The sequence below is a fragment of the Larus michahellis genome, chromosome 7, assembly GCF_964199755.1.
Source record: "Larus michahellis chromosome 7, bLarMic1.1, whole genome shotgun sequence".
In the NCBI taxonomy this organism is placed as follows: domain Eukaryota; kingdom Metazoa; phylum Chordata; class Aves; order Charadriiformes; family Laridae; genus Larus; species Larus michahellis.
The window spans coordinates 42,892,025-42,911,966 of NC_133902.1; the positions used below are offsets into that span (position 1 = coordinate 42,892,025).

General features: G+C 62.9%; 2 protein-coding genes across 2 annotated transcripts; both read left to right on the top strand.

The window, feature by feature from the left end:
- The first annotated feature begins 3,292 nt into the window (after positions 1-3,292).
- CRYBA2 (crystallin beta A2) lies at positions 3,293-5,656 on the top strand. Its single transcript, XM_074594982.1, has 4 exons — positions 3,293-3,453; positions 3,849-3,990; positions 5,057-5,199; positions 5,509-5,656. The coding sequence occupies exons 1-4, from the start codon at positions 3,293-3,295 to the stop codon at positions 5,654-5,656; spliced, it is 594 nt and encodes a 197-aa protein (XP_074451083.1).
- Positions 5,657-8,825: 3,169 nt separating this feature from the next.
- FEV (FEV transcription factor, ETS family member) lies at positions 8,826-15,221 on the top strand. Its single transcript, XM_074593520.1, has 3 exons — positions 8,826-8,980; positions 10,760-11,073; positions 13,556-15,221. The coding sequence occupies exons 1-3, from the start codon at positions 8,826-8,828 to the stop codon at positions 14,065-14,067; spliced, it is 981 nt and encodes a 326-aa protein (XP_074449621.1). The 3' UTR covers positions 14,068-15,221.
- The last annotated feature ends 4,721 nt before the right edge of the window (positions 15,222-19,942 follow it).

Below are 19,942 nucleotides of genomic sequence, written 5' to 3' on the forward strand. Positions count from 1 at the left end.
GGATGCTGGCTGGTGACAGGGACTGCCTGGAGGTGCTGGGAGATGCTACAGGGAGGACAGGCTGCGTCAGCGCCCTGGGGTGCAATGGGGAAGGGCCCTCGGCACAGCCCCATGTGGGTGACCCCCCTGATCCACCGTCCCCAAATGCGGCTGTGGCTCCCATGTGGCTGTCCCGAACGTGCCGTGCTGGAGGCGAAGCACATCCCAGCGTGTGGGACATGCTGAGAAGCGAGGAAGGGGCACAGGCCGTGTCTGGGGGTGGGTTTCTCCCCTACACCTCCCCCGCAATGCTTTTATCCAAAAGGTTGTAGGGGGATGACTGAGCCACCTGCGTGTCCCTCGCGGCACAGCACCAGTGCCCCATAGATCCTGTGGCACACTATGCAGCACCCCACACCCCCCATACGCACACCCCATAACAGCCCGCAGCATCCCACATATCCTGCAGTGCCCCACACGCCCTGGGGCTCTGTGATACACCCCACAGTGTGTCCCCCTGCATCCCATAACCCCAGACTGCCCTCACACCTCATAGCGCCCCAATCTAACCAGTGCCCCATGCCTCTGCTCACACAGCCCAGGTGAGGGGCAGCAGCGGTGGGGGGGGGGGACACTGGCTCTGCATCTTCCCCCACCTTCCCCAAGGTGTTGGGGCTGCCCAAACCTGTCCCCCGGCATTTTGAGAGATGTCCCCAGGCCACCCTGAACAAGAACCTCCCTGGCCAGCAAGCAGGACAGTGTCACCATACCATGCCCCACACAGAGGAGTCACACTCCCGGGACTCAGGCGTCATTTGTGCATCCAAAAAAAGAGTCCATGGCAATGCCACAGCACACAACTGGTAGCGAAGGGGACAGATGGGGTCATACAGGTGGACAGGTGGGCAGAAGGGTGACAGGACAGGGGGGCGGACAGAAGGGGGATGTGTGGGGAGCTGGATGTGCCCTCTACAACCCCATCGAGGTGGGGTTGGGTCTTGAATGCTGCATCCCGGGGTCTGCTTAACCCCATGCATCCCCTTCCCTCCCTGGGGAACATCCCCATCCCTCCCCCCATCCTCTGCTCCCCCAGGCAGCTCCCACGGGCCCTCCTCCCTTGCTAGGAGCTCCCAGGGCGTCGCAAATGGGGGGTCCCCTCCCCAGCGCCTGTCCCCGGCCAGGGCCACCAATGTCCCTTAGCTGGAGCCAGCTCCAACCGCTGCCAGGCTGCACCCTCTGCTGGGATCTGCAGGCATTGGCGCAGCCCCGCAACGAGCCCAAGGGCTGGGAGAGAAATGCTCCCCGGCGCCTTCTCGAGCGGTGCGGGGGGGGTCACGAAAAGCACCCACGAGTCCTACCCCCAACCCATCCCTGCTGTCACCCCTCAGTCCCCAATTCTTGCTGAGAGTGGGGCAGAAATGCCGGGCGTCCTAACACCCCCCTGCAGCTGCCCACACTGCACCCTCCATCACTGGCACTGCCGGCCTCCCTTGGGATGCTGACCTTGTGTGCTCAGGACACCCAGGAAGGCTGGGATCTTCCTGGGAAAGTTTGGGGTGCTCTGGGCCAGCCCTTGCCCGGAGGCCAGCGTGGCTCCTGAGGATGGGGAGCGCCTGGCCTCACCACAGGTTGCGCAGGGTTGCTGCAAAAAATGCTGCTGGCCAAGAGACCTGGGATTTCATGGCTGAGCTGGGCACCCTTCTCCCTTTCCAGCCTGCGTTGGGCTCATCCAGCTCAGGTGCTGGTCGGGGACATTGGGGATGTCTGCATGGCACAGTGCAGTCCCAGGCAGGGCTGGTCCTGCTGCCCAGGTGAAGGACAGAGCTGTGCCCCAGAGCTGGTCCCCTCCCGCTGTGCACGGTGTCCCCTCCCGGGGTGGGAGGTGTGCGGGGAGCACGGGGGGCCCTTTGCCAGGCCAGGGGACATGCCCAGGGCATTGCAAGCGAGGAGCATGTAACACGCTGGGGTCCATCAGTGCCTGGTCTGCAGCCAACAGGGACCTCCACAGGGTGTTGCACATCTCCCAGAGCTTGGACTGACCAAGCTGTGGCTGTGCCAACATGTCCTCCACCCCTCTCGCTCTCCCCATACCTTCTCCCACCCCACATGGATCTCTGCCTGTGGAGCCTGAGTCCCTGCCCTGCCAGCTCGGGACATGCAAGGCAGAGCCTGGCCGGAGGAGGGACCCGTGGTGGCAGCCCCACAGGCGGAGGGGGCAAATGCAGCCCCAGATGAGCCCTGCATCCCAGTCCCAGGACATCAGCGGCTCCCAGCTGGCAAATCCCCGCTTTGCCCTGGCACCTCCTTCCCACCAGCCTCAACCCCTGGCAAAGGCTGCGGGTGCCCTGGGAAAGGCTGGCTCCCTAATCCCTGGGCCAAGCGGGGACATTGTCCGGGGGCAGAAAGGAAAGCAGTGCGTCAGGCCCTTTGCCCATTGTGCCCTGAGCCCCTGCGCAAACACAGCCCAGCACTTTCATTGTCAGCCCCGCGGGGTGCGGGGGGGCCGCTCTCGCCACACTGCCTAACTGGAATGGACAGCCGGAGTCTGGGGTGGGTGCCCACCCCCGCCACCCCCCCCATCCCCTGCCTGCTGACACAGCTCCCTGCCCGCCTGCACCATCGGCACTTCGGCACCCGCCTATAAAGGGCGAGGGGAGAAGCCGGCGTCGGCACCGCCACCTTCGCCTCTGTGCCCTGCCGACCAAGTAAGTACCAGGCTGTGAGCCCCCAAGCCCCGCCACTGCACAGGCTCTGCCACGCTCCCTTCAGCCCCCCCCACACCAAGCTCTCCCACCCAACGCACACTCTGGGGAAGGGCAGGCCACAGGGTGCTGCGTGGCACAGCCCGGGTACCCTGTGTGGGCAGGGGGATGCTGGCACCCATCTTTGCAAGAGCTGGGCTGCTCTGCCCCAGGGCTACACCCCACACCCATGTCTGAGTGGGGGTCTCTGCTGGCCCCCCACTCCGGGTATGGTGCTACTGCACCTGGCCGACCCCAGAAGTCATCGCAGGGAGCTTTGGGAGCAGAGAAACTGAGGCAGCCCCCAGGATATTGCATGGAGAGATGGGGAATCGCAAATGCCCCCTGCAACTTGGGGGTCAACAGATGGACATCCCACAGCACCGAGGGAAGGGGAATGGGAAGCATCCCCAGTGCCAGCCGGGGAGGGTGAGAGGCCGGTGGCATGGGATGTGTGAGGGCAGGACCACTGGTGCCCCAGGCTGGTGGCAGGCAGTGGGGAGGGTGGGGGCTGATGGTGGGCACCTTCCTGGTGTGATACGTGGGGGTCTACCAGCAGCTGAGCGACCTGCATGACCAGCAGTGAAGCCATGGACACCCTGGGGCAGTACAAGATCACGGTGTGGGAGGAGGAGAGCTTCCAGGGCAAGCGCTGCGAGTTCCTCATGGAGTGCCCCAGCATCATGGAGCGTGGCTTCCGCAAGATCCGCTCCATTAAGGTGGAGTCCGGCCCGTAAGTGCCCCGCCGGCCCCGCGAACCCACTGCTCCCAGGGGACTGTCAGGAGCTGCCAGGGAGCCAGGACACCCGGGTCCTTCCTCAGCTCCGACGCAGCCTCATCGTGCGACGTCCCTCCCTACGCTCTTTGTATGGTGCCTCAGTTTCCCCATCTGCAAAGCAGGGAGACCCTGCCGAGTCGAGGTGCGGGTCGGAGGCAACGGTATGGCCCTGGGCAGAGGGGTCCCGCTCTCAAATGGGACATTTGCTGCTAGCAAGGACCCCAGCCTCCATGACAGACCCATACCCTGCCAGGACATCTCCATCCCCTGCGCGGGGCAGAAGCTGGTCCCGGGCTGAGCCCCGGGGCCGTGCTGCACATCCCTGAGGGTTTTCCTCCTCTCCCCTCCAGCTGGGTGGGCTTCGAGTACCCTGAGTACCAGGGGCAGCAGTTTATCCTGGAGAAGGGTGACTACCCCCGGTGGGAGGCCTGGAGCGGGAACAGCGGCTACCGGACCGAGCACCTCCTCTCCTTCCGCCCCGTCAAGTGTGCGGTGAGTTTTGGGGACCCCACTGCAGGCAGAGCCTGCCCCCAGCAGCCCAGCACGGAGGGAGAGCTGGGATGGAGGGAGGATGAGGGACAGACAGGAGAGCCTGTTAGGTGGGATGGGGGATGGAGGGGTGAGGAGTGCACGGAGGTGCCGTGGGGTAAAGGGGTAGCTGCACCCACCGGCTCCCACCTCCCTGCAAGGATCCTGGGATGCCTCTCAGGCTTAAAATTTATCCTGAAACACTGCCCCAGCTCCTTCTGCTTTGTGCGTTGCAGACCCACCTCCCAGGCTGGCGTCCCCAGGCCTTGTACCCCTCCAGCCTGGATACCCGGGGATGGGGTGAGCTGAGCGGAGCCGGCAGGACCGCAGGGATGCTTGGGGTGCGGCGTGCGTCCCCCTCCCGCCTGGAGTACCCGAGCGAGCGGTTCCCAGGCAGATGCAGCCTCTATCGCTCCATCTGCAGAGACGCTGGTGCTCGCAATAGCGGCACGTCTGCGCCTCCGAGCGGGGGGTCCCCCCCCAACTTTTAATAATCACCAGGCAGATATGCTTGGGCTTTAATAAAGGGGATGCGATAAGATCACTCCTTACTGGCAGGACTGCTCCTCGGTGCAGATAGATGCGTGTGGGGGCTGGGCACGGGGGACAGTGCCGCATCGCTCAGTGTCCCAGCAATTAACCCCTCGGTGCCCAGCACCCAGCAAAGCCCCGCAGAGCCCGGGGGACCGCTCTCAGCAGGCTGCATGGCCCTGCGACCCTCCTGCAGCCTCGGGGAGCGCAAGGATGCTGAGGGCAGGAGCCCGAGTAGGTGCAGAGGATGGGGCCGTTGTCACCCTCCCTGCAGCTGTGCATGGGGACCACAGGGACATGAGAGCAGCATCCTCTGGGCAGCCCTGGGGTGTACCGGTGAGGGGGTTCCAGGCTGAAGGACACCCCCAAGCCTTGCTCCAAAGCGTGGCACGGCCCCAGGCCTCCCACTGTGCCTTGGCATGTGTCCCCACGATGTGACATCCCCTATCCCTGCCCTAGCTCTCCGTCCCTGCTGACCCCCATCCCTCTCCCTCCACAGAACCACAACGACAGCAAAGTCATCCTCTACGAGGCGGAGAACTTCCAGGGCCACAAGTTTGAGCTGAGTGACGACTACCCCTCGCTGCAGGCCATGGGCTGGGGCAACAAGGAGGTGGCATCCATCAAAGTGAACTCCGGAGCGTGAGTCCCACCAGCAGGGAGGGGGGCGTTGGGGGCCAAGAGCAAGGGTTCAGCGAGCACTTCCCTCCGGCATAGCCCCAGGGATGGGGAAGGGGGACCCCAGGAAGGAGAGGTGCCTGCCTGTTCCCCTTCCCTTGAAAATCCAAGCCATGGGGTGTTTTCTTTCCCCCCACCTCCCAGGCCAAGCAATGGGATGGGATGGGATGGGATGGGATGGGATGGGATGGGATGGGAGGGGGTGGGAGGGGATGGGAGGGGGTGGGAGGGGGGGATTTGGCTTGGGGCTCTGAGCCAGGGGTCTGCCTGCAGGTGGGTGGCATACCAGTACCCAGGATACAGGGGCTACCAGTACGTGCTGGAGCGGGACAGACAGAACGGCGAGTTCAAGAAGTACAACGAATACAGCAGCCAGGCCCACACCAACCAGATCCAATCCATCCGCCGCGTCCAGCACTGAGCAGGGGCCGTGCGCCCCACAGCCTCCAAGCTGCTGTGCAATAGACCTCTGTCTGGTAGCAAATAAAGGCATTTGTCAAAAAAAAGGGGGACTCCTGCCTCTGCTCTGCTACTCGGGGGGGCTGCCAGGCCCAGGGGACCCACTGTGGGGTGGGAGGTAGGGTGCCATCTCTCGGCAGCTGGAAGGAGTTTCCCCTTCCCTAGTCGGGTTTGGACCCACGGCCATCTCCACGCTGGGCTGAGCTCTCTGCACCCCACCTTGGGTCCATGCATGGCGAGTAGAGGGGATGCAGGACAGTTCCCACCCCCATGACGTTCCACCTGGGGTGATGGAAACTTACTGGGAACTTACTGGCCTTACTGGGCAGAGAAGGGGCTAGAGACGGGAGGGGGCATCCAGAGGGGGTTGTGCCCTGGGTCCTCCTCCCAGTCTGCATGCTAGGAAAGCTGATTGCCACAGAGCCTGTGAACACGAGATCCCCTCTCTCCGCACCCCAGTTTGGAAGAGAGAGGGGGGTCCCTGCCCACTGTGGGCCTGGGGAGGAGGCAGAGCGTCGGGGAGGGGGGACCACAGGCTGCCACAAATGGGATGGCCACAGTCGGGGCAGGCTTGGGGGCACTGGCTTATAGAAGGAGTGTACAGGGGGTGTGTGGGGGTGCTGGGGGTAGGGGCAGCAGGTCCTCAGGGCAGTGTCCCACAGCTGGCAGGGGGCTCGGCTTGCTGCTCCCAGCACCCTTAGGGTCCGTGCCCCGTCCTCCCCCCCCGGCCAAAGCCTGGCCACGCCAGCACATCCGTGCCAGCATCCGGCTCCGGCTCCACCCGGGCACACCAGGAGCCCCACCTAACTTCCTCCTCCTCCTCCTCCTCCTCCTCCTCCAGCACCCTTTCCCGACCTCCTTCTCCATCCTGCTCTGGCACCTCGAGCCCTCCTGGGGCACAGGCCTCCGGTCGGTCCGCCGAGGTGCTCCCCGCACCCAGGACATCCCCTGTAGAGCCGCAGGATGGTGGAACAGTGCTGGGTGGCTTGGATGCCGGGGTGCCCGCCTGCCCACCCTGCTACAAGCACACATGGCTGTGGGGCTGCGGGTGCCCCACAGCACAGAAGGGTGCTGGGACACTGGGAAGGACTGGGCTGGGGGGGGTCAGTGTGTGCATGTCCTGCACCCAGAGCTGCGCAGAGACCCCAGCCCTGGCGTGCGCGCGAGCGTGCACTGCACACATGGGCTTGCACACAAGCGTGCACACAAGCGTGCCCGTGCACATCCCCACTCTCTCCCTCCTCGCACCCCTCCAAACCCCCCCAGCCCCTTGTGCCACCCCATCCCGCTGCACCCCAGCCCTCCCCTTGTCCCCTCCATGTCCCCGCTGGCCCCACCCCGCCACGGCCCCACGGAAGCCGGCCTCTCCCCCTGCACAAACACATTCCTGCACACCCGGCCGGGCTGCAGCCAGCGCAAGGCCACGTCAGCCTCGGCTCTGCTCCACGCCACCCCGCCGGCACGCACAGGTGAAGTTGTCCCGGCCACCTGCGCCCAGGGCTGCGATGTGGGGGGGAGATATGGGGGTCACAGCTAGATGTGGGGTCCTTATTGCTGCATTTTGGGGGAGGTGGGAGGATAGCGCTGGGTTGGTGGGTGGAAGGCAAACTGCCTGCTTGCAGCCGGGGGGACCTTATGCTGCTGCCAGCTGGGTGCTTCATGTGTCCAGTCTCTGTCCCCTGGAGCCCCATGGAGCTGAACCCTCATCTCCCAGATCCTCCATGGACCCAAAACCCCATTCCCTGGCTCCCCCATGGACCTGGTCTCCCATTCCCTGGATTCCTCGTGTACCATACCCCCCCATGCTGTGGGTCTGCCCCAGCTCCCCCATGTCCCGGCTCCCCCATGAACCTGGGATCACATCGCTCACGTCCCCAGAGCTCCCCACGGGCATAGGGCTCCCCAGCCCCTTGGACCCCACACTCCCCGCCCCTCTGCACCCCTCAGCCCCCAGGGTCACCCAAAGCCCCCAGTCCCCTCACACCCCACTGCAACACCCCCCACACCCATTGGCTTTCCCAAGGACCCAGCAGTCCCCATCCCCAGTGCCCCCCGCAGCCCCCCCTCCCACCATCTCCAGCTCCCGCAGCCCTAACTCTGCTTCTCAAGCTGATCTCAAACTGCCCCCCCCAACTCTGGGCTGATGCATTGTCCCTCAGCCCACAGCCCCCATCCTCCTGTGCAGGTTTGCTGGAGGAGAATCCCGGTCACCTGGACTGCTGGGGGAGAGGAGCTCGGCGGGTCTGGCCCCCTCCCCACCTCACCCCACTGTCTCCGGGGCTTGTTTTCTGTTGCCTGCGGTTTGTTTCAGTGACTCAGGCAGCGAAAGCAAGTCTGGGAGGCTGCGGAGCCGCTGCTGGGAGGGCTGCACTTGAGGGGCTGGGGAGGAGAGGGATGGGGGAGCAGCCAGGGCTGTTGGGCTGTATCGAGTTGGGACACCCCGTGATGGGATACAGGGGAGCTCAGGGCACAAGTTGGGGAAGAGAAGCTTTTGAAGGGCTGTTACATCCAAACAGGATTGGTGGGCTCTGCTCGTGTCTTCCCCCCACCAGCATCAGCCCTCTGTTCCCGATGGAGATGGGCAGCGGGGTGGAGCACTCGGAGCCCAGCTCAGCACCCATAGGACCCCCTCTTTCCTAAACCCTTTGAACACCCCACCCAGGAGGAGCCACCAGCCCCTTTGGGCTGTGAGATCCCAAGGCACCTGGCTGAGCGTTGCTCCCCATGGGCTGCAACTTCTTATGTAGGGCACATTTCGGCTGCAGTATAAACAATATCCATGGGTCTGGTGCGACCGTATACTGGTTTCCATTGGATTCATGACTTGTGATGACCACTTTCAAGAAATTCATCTAAGAAGTCCGGCGTGAGAGCTCATCCTTTTACTAGGCATCAATGCAACACCGCAGGAGAGGTCGTGGGACGGTGGACGGCTTGGCTGTACGGCATTGGACGCGTGGAGCAGAGCTGGTGCCCGCTGCTGGCATGCTGCCTGGCTGCCTGCAGCTGTGGGGTGCCAGCGGAGGGTGCACTCTTGGCCGCCCGGACAGAGACATCTTCAATGGCTCTGTCCCCTTGCCAAGAGCAGACCCTCCACCTGCACCCTGCAGCTGCATGTAGGTGCTGGAGCCATGGCTGATGAGGAAAAACCTGGCCAGATGTGTCTTTTGGGAGCCAAGATCACCCCAGACCCTTTCCCTGTTACAAGTTTCTCCTCAAATCGCGCTCCCTTCTTCACAACACCCAAGGCTGCCCAGGACAAGCTGGTGGAGATGGGGCCATGCAGGTTTGGGTGGGTGTTGGCGGGGTCACCCAACTTCTAATAAAGATGGGGACAGGGCTGGGGATCCCAGGATGGTCACAGGCTTAACCCTCCCCAAGGCAGGGACTGTCCAGCAAAGCACTGAGAAGCCAGGGAGGTGGCAGAGCTGTGGTACGTCCTGGTGCCACCAATCGCTGGTGCTGCACTTACCCACCCCGGAGCTCTGGGCACTGCAAAGGGACCTCAGCATCGGGGTCCCGGAGCTGGAGGGATGTGGTGGGGACACAACTGACCCACCCAGAGCTCCACGGAGACCCGAGAACTATGCTGAGGACCCTGCAGCTGGGGAAGGGGCTGGCAGGGACCCCCACAGCCAGCAGTGTGGGTGGCTCAGGGGGATGGAGGCAGGTGGGACGATGCCAATGCTGTGCGGTGAGATGCAGAAGGCCCAGGCGATGCATGGGGACCACAGTGCCGCCGGCCGTGCGGGTCGGGGAGCGGGATGCTGGTGGTGGGGGTGGAAGGCTGGGCCCGGGCGGTCTCCAGGCAGTGTCCGAGCCCCGCTCCCAGCTGGGATGTGGGATGGCAGCGCCGTGTTTGCGAAGAGTTAAGGAGGCGGAAGAGGCAGGAAGCGGCCCGAGCTGCTCTCCATAGAAACCCGCGGCCGTGATTAAAGTCTGATGCGGCCCGATAGCGGGGGGAGAGCTGAGGCGGGGAGGGGGGGACATTGCCCGCTTTAATTACAGCGGAGGAAATTGCTGGAGCCGGGGCCCCGAGCCCCTGCGAGTTGCCTGGAAACTCCCCCCCCGCCGCCCCCGCCTCCCCCGTCCCCTGCCCGTCCCCTGCCCGTCCCGCTGCCATTTATTCGCCATCAGCTGCTCCCTGATAAAGTGGAATAATAATAATAATAATAGGGGCAGGAATATTAAAACATGCAGCCCGCGGGCCGCCCCCACAGCTGCCATGAGACACGGCGCCGGAGCGGTGCCACTGCTGCTCAACATGTACCTGCCAGGTACGGGCGGACCCCCCCGGCCGCTGCTCCGCACAGCACCGGCCCCCGCCCGCCCTGCCCCGCCGCTGCCCGGGGCCCTTCTCTGCCCCGTCTCCCTCCAGCACCCACCCTGCCTTCCCCGCTTCCTCCGTCCATCCTCCCTTCCTGCCTTCCAGCTCCCCAGCCATCCCTTCCTCCTTCCTTCCACGCCCGCACACCCGTCCTCCCTTCCATCCTTCATCCACCCACTGCCCCCCTGTCCTTCCATCCCTCCATCCACTTTTCTGTCCTTCCAACCCATCCTTCCACCAACCCACGCATCCCTTGTGCTTGCATCCATCCTTCCACCCCACCCACCTGTCCCTCTGTCCCTCTTTCTGTCCCGGCTACCAGCCATCCCCTCCATCTACCCTCTGTCCCTTCCATCAGCCCATTCTTCTATTGCCTTACCCATTATCTGCCCTTCCTTACATCCATCCACCTCTCGCTCATCCTTCCCTCCTTCTTATCCATCCATCCATCCATCCATCCTTCTGTCCTTCCATCCACCCACCCATCTCTCCTTCCTTCTTTCCACCCACCCACCCATCGATCCATCCATTGATCCATCCATCCATCCATCCATCCATCCATCCATCCATCCATCCATCCGTCTCTCCTTTCTCCAGCTGTCCGCTCCCCAAACACCACTACTTGTCCTTCTTTCCACCCACCGCTCCTGCCACCCATCCTTCCACCCCACCTGCCTCCTCTCCCTCTCCCCTGCCCCGCACCTCTCTCCCTCTCTCCCTCTCTCCTCCCTACCCCAGCCCGCGGGATTTTCTATTCCTATTTAAAAGCTTCCCCGGCTCCGTCGGAAATCGGATTTCCTTTTTCCTGGACGCGTTTCCTGGCTTCGCCGCCGCGGCGGCGGGGCAGGCGAGGGGGAGCGGCCGGGGGCTGCGGGGAGGCTGCCCGCGGGTGGGCGCCGGGGGGTCGCGGTCCCGCCTGGCTCCAGCCCCCCGCCTCCCCGCCTCCACTCCCACCCGCGCCCCTTTTTCCCCCCCAGATCCAGTCGGGGAAACTTTGTTCAAAGACGGCAAGAGCCAGGCGTGGGGGTCCCTCAGTCCGGGCGTGCAGAAAGGTAAGAGCACCGCTGCTCCTTCCCCGGGACCGGCCCCACTCCCCCCCTGCCCGCCCGGAGCGGGGACTCTCCCGGGGCACAGGCATCCCCCCCTGTCCCCCCCGCAGCCATCGGGGACCCCTTCCCGCCCGTGTGCCAGGCACTGCCCACCCGGGACACGGCGACCGCCGGGCCCCGCTCCCCGCTGCTGCGGGCGGCTCGGGGTGGGAGCACCCCGCCGCCAAAACCCACCGGGAAAGCGGCCGAGCCCCGACGGCCGGGCGCCGCCGTCGGAGGAGAGCGGGGTGCCCAGCGCTCCCGGTCCCCCCCGAGCCCCGCAATAGGGCCAGGCGGGTGCGACGTTCCCCCGGCGCTCCGGGGACATCCGACGGGGAGGGAGCTGCCAGCCAGCCCGGGAGCTGGGGGGGCTAAGCCAGGCTCGGGGGACCCGTTCCTGGGAACAGAGGAATGAGGTGAGATACCACCGGGAGGGAGCTGCAGATGAAGGGCTGGCGCTCGTGCAGAGTGTGGGTCGGCTGGGATATCATGGATCCCCGGGGAGCCGGAGCCATGCATCCAGGGAAAACCATCCAGGGTCCCGAAGATGGGTCAAGAGCCTGGAACCTGATGGGGAGTGCAGCAGCACAGGTCATTGGGCAGCTGCAGGGCCAGTGCTGTGGTGTTTGGGCCATGTAGCTTGCCTGTGTGGCAAGGAGACAGGGGCCAGGGCGTGCTCTGAGCGGGACAAGGGGAGCCCTGGTTTAGGGGTGGGAGCAGGGGCAAAGCTGGGACTGGGGGGAGACCTTTCGCCTCTGCACTGCGGATTCTCCCTGAGCCATAGTCTGCGCACTGCGCTGCGGTGAGAAGGACCTTTTTGCATCCCTGGAGGTTTCCTCGGGGAGCTGCCGCTCGCTGCAGCACAGCACCCTGCGGCAGGCAGGACTGAGCCTCGCCACCCCACCCCGCTGCACCCCCAACACCTCCCTGCCCTCCTTACATGGAGTGGGGCACCCCATGGGGCAGGAGCCCAGCATGGGGGCTGAGGGATGGAGAAGAGGCAAGGGCTGTGGATGTACCCTACGTAGGAGAGATCCCCTCCTTGGTCCCAGGATGGGGGTTTGGGAAATACAATACTTCGGAAAGATCTGTGCTCTTCTGCCTGGGTTGGGATCTCTGACTGGGGTTTGGTGGAATGGGGATGGATGGGGAGCAGCTGTTCCCTGCTTCTTCCAGAGCAAGAATTGGGGGGCATCAGATGAAACGGGGGGTGCAAAAAAAGCAGGAAAAGGTGGTTCTTTGTGGGAAACGTAGTGGAGCTCTGGGACTTCCTGCTGCAGGGCTCGTGGGTGCTAAGCCTCTATATGGGATCCAAGCACCATTAGACAAAATAGTGGCAGAAGAGCACAGAGAGGAGGATGAAATGCAAAGACACTTCCTCTGCCGTGGGAAGAGCCTGTGCCGAAGGGCTGGGGTCAGGAGAAGGGAGGTGCAGGGGATGCTGCTTGGGAGGGAGTGGGGGGGTGGGGTGGGGGGCTGGGTAAGTGCAGGGCTGCTCTGCACAGTGGCTGGGTCCCAGAGGTGGGACTGATTGCTCATCACCCTAAGGTCCAGTGGTTGTCTCCTCTCGTGACCTCTGGCTGGACGCAGTGGAGCCTGTCCTTGTGCCTCACCATGAGCATGTCCAGGTGTGTGCCAGGCTCCTCTGTGTGCACAGCCTGGCACTGGGACATCTTGGGCACCTGCCAAGGGTGCTCCTCGGTGCAAGCTGCGGGTGCAATGGCTGTGGCTCAGAGAGGATTGTTTTCCTCCAGAAACAAGAAACACTGGTGCCTGATTCAGGCAGGTTCTGCCCTGTCCTGGTCTCTCCTTTCCCTATACCTGCCTGCGCCTGCCAGGGGTGCAGGTCAGAGCAGTGTTGCACCCCAACTTCATCTCACCGTGGAGACACCCCTCCAGGGCACAGTGCCCCTAGAGATGGGCAAGGGCTGTGCTGTGACACCAGCCCAGCTTCAAGCAGAGCTGGCAGTGGGGAATATTGGTGCTGGGATGGATCTGGGCACTTGCCAAGATACCTCCTTCTTCGGGCTGCAGATGAAAGAACCAGGCCAGATCCTCACACCAAAGCAAATGAGCAGGTATTCAGCTTCAGTGGGGTATGAAGGAGGGCAGGAGGGCTGTGGAGATCCTCGATCCAGACCTACTGCAGCCAGCATTGATCTCTGACCACTCCTACCCCTGTCCAGAGGTGCAGAGGTGTCCTCTTCTCCTCTTCCTTGGGGGACAGGATGGGGTAGGGATGCTGCAAAGGAGACATGACCTCATTACCATCTTCTGTGTCTCTAGAGCAGGGAAAATGCAATGAGATGCATCTGAAACCTGGGTCTGATGGGGTGGGGGCAACATAGCGGGGGAAGGGGGGTGGTCAAGGAGATTGGGGCACATCCTGCCCCACTTCTTGTGTCATGAGAGGGAGCTTTAACCTCTCTGGGGCCCGGCCTTGCAGGCAGCGGGCAGATCCAGCTGTGGCAGTTCCTGCTGGAGCTGCTCTCGGACCGGGCCAACCTGAACTGCATTGCCTGGGAAGGCACGAACGGGGAGTTCAAGCTGATCGACCCCGACGAGGTGGCGCGGCGCTGGGGCGAGCGGAAGAGCAAACCCAACATGAATTACGACAAGCTGAGCCGGGCGCTGCGCTACTACTACGACAAGAACATCATGACCAAGGTCCATGGCAAGCGCTACGCCTACAAGTTCGACTTCCACGGGCTGGCGCAGGTGTGCCAGCCGGCCACCCCCGATCACACCCTCTACAAATTTCAGGGCAACCTGGCTCCGCTGCCCTTCTCGGGCATCTCCAAACTCAACCTCATGACCTCAGGGGTGACACCAGCCGGCTTCTCCTACTGGCCTGGCTCCAGCCCATCCCTCTACCCTGGGCACGGGCTCCAGCCCTCTGCCCCATTCAGTGCCATGGCCGCCTCCCACCTCAACAACATGAACAACCATTACCATTAGAAGCTCGGCCGCGCCAGGCAGACCTCCCCGTCCCTGGCAGCATGGGGCTGTGGAGCTGGGGAACTCAGCAGGGAGGGATGGGAGGGTGGGATCGTGCTCTGCTCTCAGTTGCCCCCTTTTAGATTTGGAAGGTGTTGTGGGGGGGCAAGGGGTGCTTGCAGGGTAGCTGGGTTGGTTCCCTGATGCGGGTGGCTGGAGGAGAGAAGCCATCTAAATTTAGGGTGAGGAGGGATCCATGATCCTGGGAATGGACATGAAAACTAAAGCAGGGTGTGAATGGAAGTAAAAACCATGGGCTCTCCTCCTGGCAGGGACCGTCCCCCCCTTTCCTTTGCAACATGCTGCCCACCCCATGAACATCCTTAGCTCTGCCCCCAGCCTGTGCCTGCCCTTCCCTCTCCCTGCAGAGAGGAGTCAGGAGCTAGGACCCCAGGGCAGCTGTGTCCCGGGCTGAGGGTCCCACTGGGCAGGGGCAGGGAAAGGGGACCCTCCTTGCTGCTCTTCGGTCCCCCAAAGCCTTCCTTTGGTCTCCAAACCATTCCTTTCCTCCATCCCTCCTTCACCTCCTGTTGATGGTGGCCTCCTCCAGACCCCAGGAGAAGCCTTGCTCTGGAGAGCAGGGGCCCTGCATGGGTTAAGTCCTGCCCAGGGAGGGCTCTGGGGTTGGAGATACGAGGGGCAGGTGTAGAGGGCACTGCCAGCCCTCAGGGCAAGGCCAGAGCTTGGAGGGAGCAGAGCCTGGCCCCTGCAACTCCGCCCTCTTCCCACTGCCCGAGGACCACACCACAGAGTGGGACAGTCCCCAACACCCTGCACAGGAGCCCACGTCCTGCTGGTCACTTTCAAGTTTAATGCTCCAGTTTTACTGTGGCTTTTGCACCTCGCACGCAGGGTTTGGTGGGACACCCTCCATGGGTGGGGACTGCCCCCAAGACAAGGCTTGGTGGGAAGTGGAGCAGGAGGAAGGACGACAGCAGGGCTGGGAGCCCCAAGCACTGAGGGGCAGCCCTGGGTCTCTCCCCCCAGGTCCAGGGAGGTACCCCCATCCTCCGAAGGAGGACATTGGCCCAGCGGATGCAGAAGAGCTGGGTGTGCTTGGTTCTGCACTGGCTGGGGGGCGGGATTGGTCTTCAATAAAACAGAGAGGTGCTGTGAACTGTGTCCTCTCGTGTCTGCAGGGGGCTGGTGAGAGGGGAAACCACCCAGCAAACCCCCTCCTATCCAAGCCAGAGCACCCGCAGGGCTGGGATGGGGAGGATGCAGCTACCCTGCTGCATCACCTTTCCTCCAGGCATCACCTCTGGTTCTTGCAGCCACCAGGAGACAGGCCAGAGCTGGAAACCTCTGGGCTTCTTGAAACACCCCTCCAGGGAAACCACATACCCTGTCCACAGGCTGGCAAGGGGATGTGGCAGCCAGAGGCAAAGAGAAGATGCAGTTGGCCTGGCGTGATGTCTGCCACCCTGCCATCATCAAGGGGAATGTGGGATGACAGGAGCCACATCTCTCGTGACCCACAGAGCCCTGTACAACCAGCTCAGAGCAATGCACTGTGTGCAGCATGGTCTGATCCTGCAGCAGGTGTCTCTGCTGGGCTGAGCTGTGCCAGCAGCGGGGAGATCCCGAGCCATGGGGCCAGGCTTACTTGTGACATTGATGCAGGGGTGAAGAGTGAAGCACTGCTTGTCCGGCTTCAGGAACACGTCCACGGACCCACTGGTGCCTACAGTTGCTGGTGTGGACTCAGAGGCTTCCCTCTGCCTGCCCCCACCCCGTTGGGGCTGTGTTCCCCATCCCACCCCCATCGGGGTCCAGGTTGCCAGGGCTGGGAGACAGGCTTATGGCAGGGATCAGACCGGCTGTGTAGGGGGTGCCGTGCAATTATCCAGTCCGTGGAGGGGGTGGCCAGTCCCCAGCCCCTCTCCCTGCACCCCTGAGATCAGAGCAGCCCCCAGATCTGGAGGCTCCATGCTGCCCCCTCTGCGTTCCTCTAGGGTCTGGTCACTCTCATGGCCTTGGTGGCATCTGCTCAGACGTGTCCTTGCTACCCTAATCAGATTAAGGGAGGGGGATCTGATGTCAGTGTCTCCTCTGGGGAGGGCTCAGGCTGCGGGGTGGGCAGGGCTGATGCTGCCAGCGGGGAGCCCATGTATGGGAAAGGAGCTGTGGAGACTGGGGGGATCCCTCCTGGGAGGGGAGGGTGTCCCTTCCTCCAGTGTCCCTGAGCCTTGCAAAGCCTGGTCCCCAAGGACACAGTAGGTGAACTGGCGGGGGAAAGCAGTAGTCACCCCCAAGCAGCCAGCACACAGGCTGGAGACAACCCCCCCCTCCCCCACTTCAAACTTAGCCCTGCAAGGGCAAAACTGGGGGGGGGGGGCTGGCCACAGCTGGCTCCCTCAGAGCCAGGGCAGGGGCCCTTTCCCCTGCCAGGGGAGTCTGCTTCAGGGCTTAGGTAACTGCGTGACGCAGGGCAGGACATGGATTAAGGGATGTGGGTCACTAGTAACTAACCCCCCCCCCCCCGCCATGCCGCTCCTGTCCTTCCTGTCCCTCTGCCAGTGCCTGCACCAGGGAAGCCCAGGTGAGTCCAGTTTCCTCCTCATTCCTGGCCGTGCAGCCTGTGGCTTCTGCTGGATCGGAGGCCTGTCGTGCTGGGGAAAGTGGGGAGTTACCTTTTTGGGAGAGGGAGGACCACGGCACACCCGCAGTGTAACAGGCTGCAGCTGAGGGCTTGCTTCGCCCTGAACTCACCTGTCACGGTTGCCCAGCTCTGTCCCCAGAGTGGCACCCCAAAAGCCAGGGACCAGCCCTGCCAGGGGGCCAGGAGGGAAGGTGGAGGACACCCATGCAGGGCTGCACCAGAGATGCTCTTGCCTGCCTGAAGATGCAGCTGGTGTCACCATGGCAACTCGAGATGCTCCCATCCCCAGGCCCCACTGGGAGCAGCCCCCACCACCACCCCATTTTGCGCTTTACCAGAGGTGGGGTACAGAGCATCACCTCCCACCCAACCCAGCCGCCCCCCTCCCCAGAGCCCCACTTGACCCAGCCTCCCGGCAGCGCTGCTTTCTTCAGTCACCGAAACCACCGGCTCAGAGCAGACTGCAGCAAAATCCTGCCAATGGACAAGCGAGGCCGAGACCGGCACAGCTCCCAGCAGAGCATCGTCTCGTCCCTCACCATGATCGGGGGTGCCCAGCCTGGGGGGCTGATGGGGGACCACCTCCTTGTCAGCAGGATGCACCAGGTGGGTGCAGAGCCTGTCCAAGGTGGCTGGCACCAGCGCACCCCCAGGCTCCAGACCTACCTGGCGGGGAGTCCTCAGGTGCCCTGCCCAGGGTGAGATGGGGGAACACGGTCCCAAAGGGCCTCAGCCTGTGCTGAGAACGCGGGAGCAAAGCACACGGCCTGGCAGCTTCTTCTGCTGCCTGTGATTAAAGGCAGAAGGTTTTTTTCCTACTTAAAAAAAAACACATTAAAATCCTTATGTCTGGCTCTGTTTAGCCAGCAAGAGGGCAGGATTGAGCCCTGACCTCAGCCTCTTGCCAGGATTGTGGGGGGACCCCTCCAACTCCCCCAAAGCCTCCCAGCCCCACAGGAAGGGATCAGAGGGGGAACGGAGTAGCCCCTCTCCTATTTTAGCAGAGCCGCGTCACCACTTGCTTCATTTCTCACACTGGGAAGAGCCTTCACAGCACAGCCAGGTCACATCTGCCCTGGGGGATGAGACCTGCCTCCCTGCCCACCCCTGCTCCCCCTCCAGCTCTCCCAATTCCCACCTATTTCCTCCTCTTCGCATCCTGGCTGCGCTCGCTCCTCGGCTCGGTCCCCCCACCCCCAAGCTGCTGACTCACATCCTCTCTCCAGACGCCACCTTCCCTTGGCCTGGCTCCCTGCAAAGCGCTTCGTGACTTAGCATGGCTCAGGCAGAGCCCACAGGTGCAGGCAGTCGGGCTCTGAAACCCCACATGAAACCCTTCCAAGGAACAATGCTTCCAAGAGATGCTGCTTTCTCCCTTGCCAACGTTCTCGGGGATGGGGCTGTACTGTCACCGTAAACCCCCCTGGCCTGGACTTCTCTTCCCCCAGGTCCTGGATGCTCCTTGGGGGAGCTTTGTGCACTTTGGGTTACTTCCCTGCTCGCTGCCCCCCCAGACACAGGGATGCTCTGGTGTCCTCGTGCTGCTCCTGCCCAGCTGGACACTGAGACCTTGGGCTGGACTCTGCTGAGGGCAGGGGCTGGGCGGCAGGGAGTACTGGATTAATGCGCTAATGCCAGATTACACTCTAATACAGGACTTTTGATGAGGGAGCAGCACCTAGTCCAGCCCAGAGGGCACTCAGTCCCTGGGGCAGGCCCCCCACGACTGCCCCACAGCACAGCTTGGTGCTGCCTGGCTGTCCCCCAAGAAGCACAGTCCTCAGGGGTGACACAGGACCATGAGACAGGCAGGGGACACAGCACAAGGTAACCTCCATGCTCAGCTCTCTGTGGACTGGAGGTAATGCCCCCATCTGGCCCTCCTCTCTGCCAGTCTCCATGGCAGAAGGATGAACCATCACAGCAGGGCTCCAGGGCATCTAGTTCCCCTTCTCCACCTGCCCCAGCTTCTTGGCACAGAGCTGTCCCCAGTCTGTGCTCCTCAGTCCCATACCACCAGCCAGGCAACACCACAGGCCATGTTTTGGCTACAGCAGGGACAAAACTGGCTGCTGTCCCACCTCCCTTGGTCTCATGCCTGCCACTGGGCCACCCTGGGCACAGGCAGAGCTCAAAGCCTGTTGCAGGTTCCCACCCCAGCCTGGATGCGTCCCCCCTCAGCTGAGACCCAGTGGTGGCTGTCCTGCCCCTCCCTGGGTACACATACCTCATCAGCCAATTTAGTTTAAGACCTCTCATGCTCTCTTTGCCATTTGCTGCCACCTCCCTAGGTCACTTTGTCCCCTTATTCCCCCTAAACACGCCAGTTGTGACCAAAGTGCCATGGAGCAGGGAGGGGACCAGAAACCCGCACCCACAAGCCATCCCCAATTCAGCAGAGCAGCACCAGCCCGAAGCTGCAATGGAGCCAGCGTCCGAGTAGCTCCCAGAGAGGCAGAAGAGAGACCTCCCACTTCCATCTGCCTTGAAGAACATGTTATCCATCATCCCCGCAGACAAACAGAGAAGGGCTTGCGCAGAAAGCTGGGCTGAGACAGGTCCTTCACCAGCTACGTGGGCGCTGGGTCTGCATCATCCGGAGCTGTTTCCTCCCCACGAAGCAGCTCCGAGTCACTCTGGGGGATGCTGCCAACTCTTAAGAGCTTCCCCGCTGTTTGTCCGGCAGGAGGAGGCATGGCTTGCCAGGCTGGCTGCTCCAGCCGCCCATCACTCCTCCATGTCCCAGTGCCAAGGCCGGCACATCCAGTGCATGGATTTTGCTCTACAGACAGAGCAGCGGGGCAAGGGGAGTCCCAGAGAGCAGTTGCTGCACGAGCTCTGGGCAGAAGCCCCGCTTTCATGGGCGACTATACACTCCGGGGACCCACTACCACCCAGGGAGCCTCCAGCAGCCCCACGCACCCTTGAGGAGCAAAAGAAGGATGCCACGGCCTAAGAAGAGACCTCCCTGGGGCAGGAGGGGCTGAAAACACTTTCGGCTGCACCATACAGCTTGTGCCCACCTCCCCTGCTGCAAGGTGGGGTGGAGCAGACGGAGCATCCGCTGTGAGGGACAGAGAGGAGACGTGTTGCTGCTGGAGGAATTTCAAACTAGGGAAGAGCTGCGATCCTTCACCAAGGCCCAGTGGTGATGGATCCCTGACTTAGCCCTTCTGCTCTGCCTCTGAGCCCCAAATCCCATGTAAATCTCCCATCCCTGCAACCCCAGACACT

What these genes read in the sequence shown, in the direction of transcription:
- CRYBA2 (XM_074594982.1), top strand. Translation starts at nt 3,293, where the DNA reads ATGACCAGCAGTGAAGCCATGGACACCCTGGGGCAGTACAAGATCACG. An exon ending in TCCGCCCCGTCAAGTGTGCG is followed by an intron (nt 3,991 to 5,056) that starts GTGAGTTTTGGG and finishes CTCCCTCCACAG; the next exon opens with AACCACAACGACAGCAAAGT. An exon ending in ATCAAAGTGAACTCCGGAGC is followed by an intron (nt 5,200 to 5,508) that starts GTGAGTCCCACC and finishes GTCTGCCTGCAG; the next exon opens with GTGGGTGGCATACCAGTACC.
- FEV (XM_074593520.1), top strand. Translation starts at nt 8,826, where the DNA reads ATGGCTGATGAGGAAAAACCTGGCCAGATGTGTCTTTTGGGAGCCAAG. An exon ending in GTGGAGATGGGGCCATGCAG is followed by an intron (nt 8,981 to 10,759) that starts GTTTGGGTGGGT and finishes TCCCTACCCCAG; the next exon opens with CCCGCGGGATTTTCTATTCC. An exon ending in CAGTCCGGGCGTGCAGAAAG is followed by an intron (nt 11,074 to 13,555) that starts GTAAGAGCACCG and finishes CCGGCCTTGCAG; the next exon opens with GCAGCGGGCAGATCCAGCTG.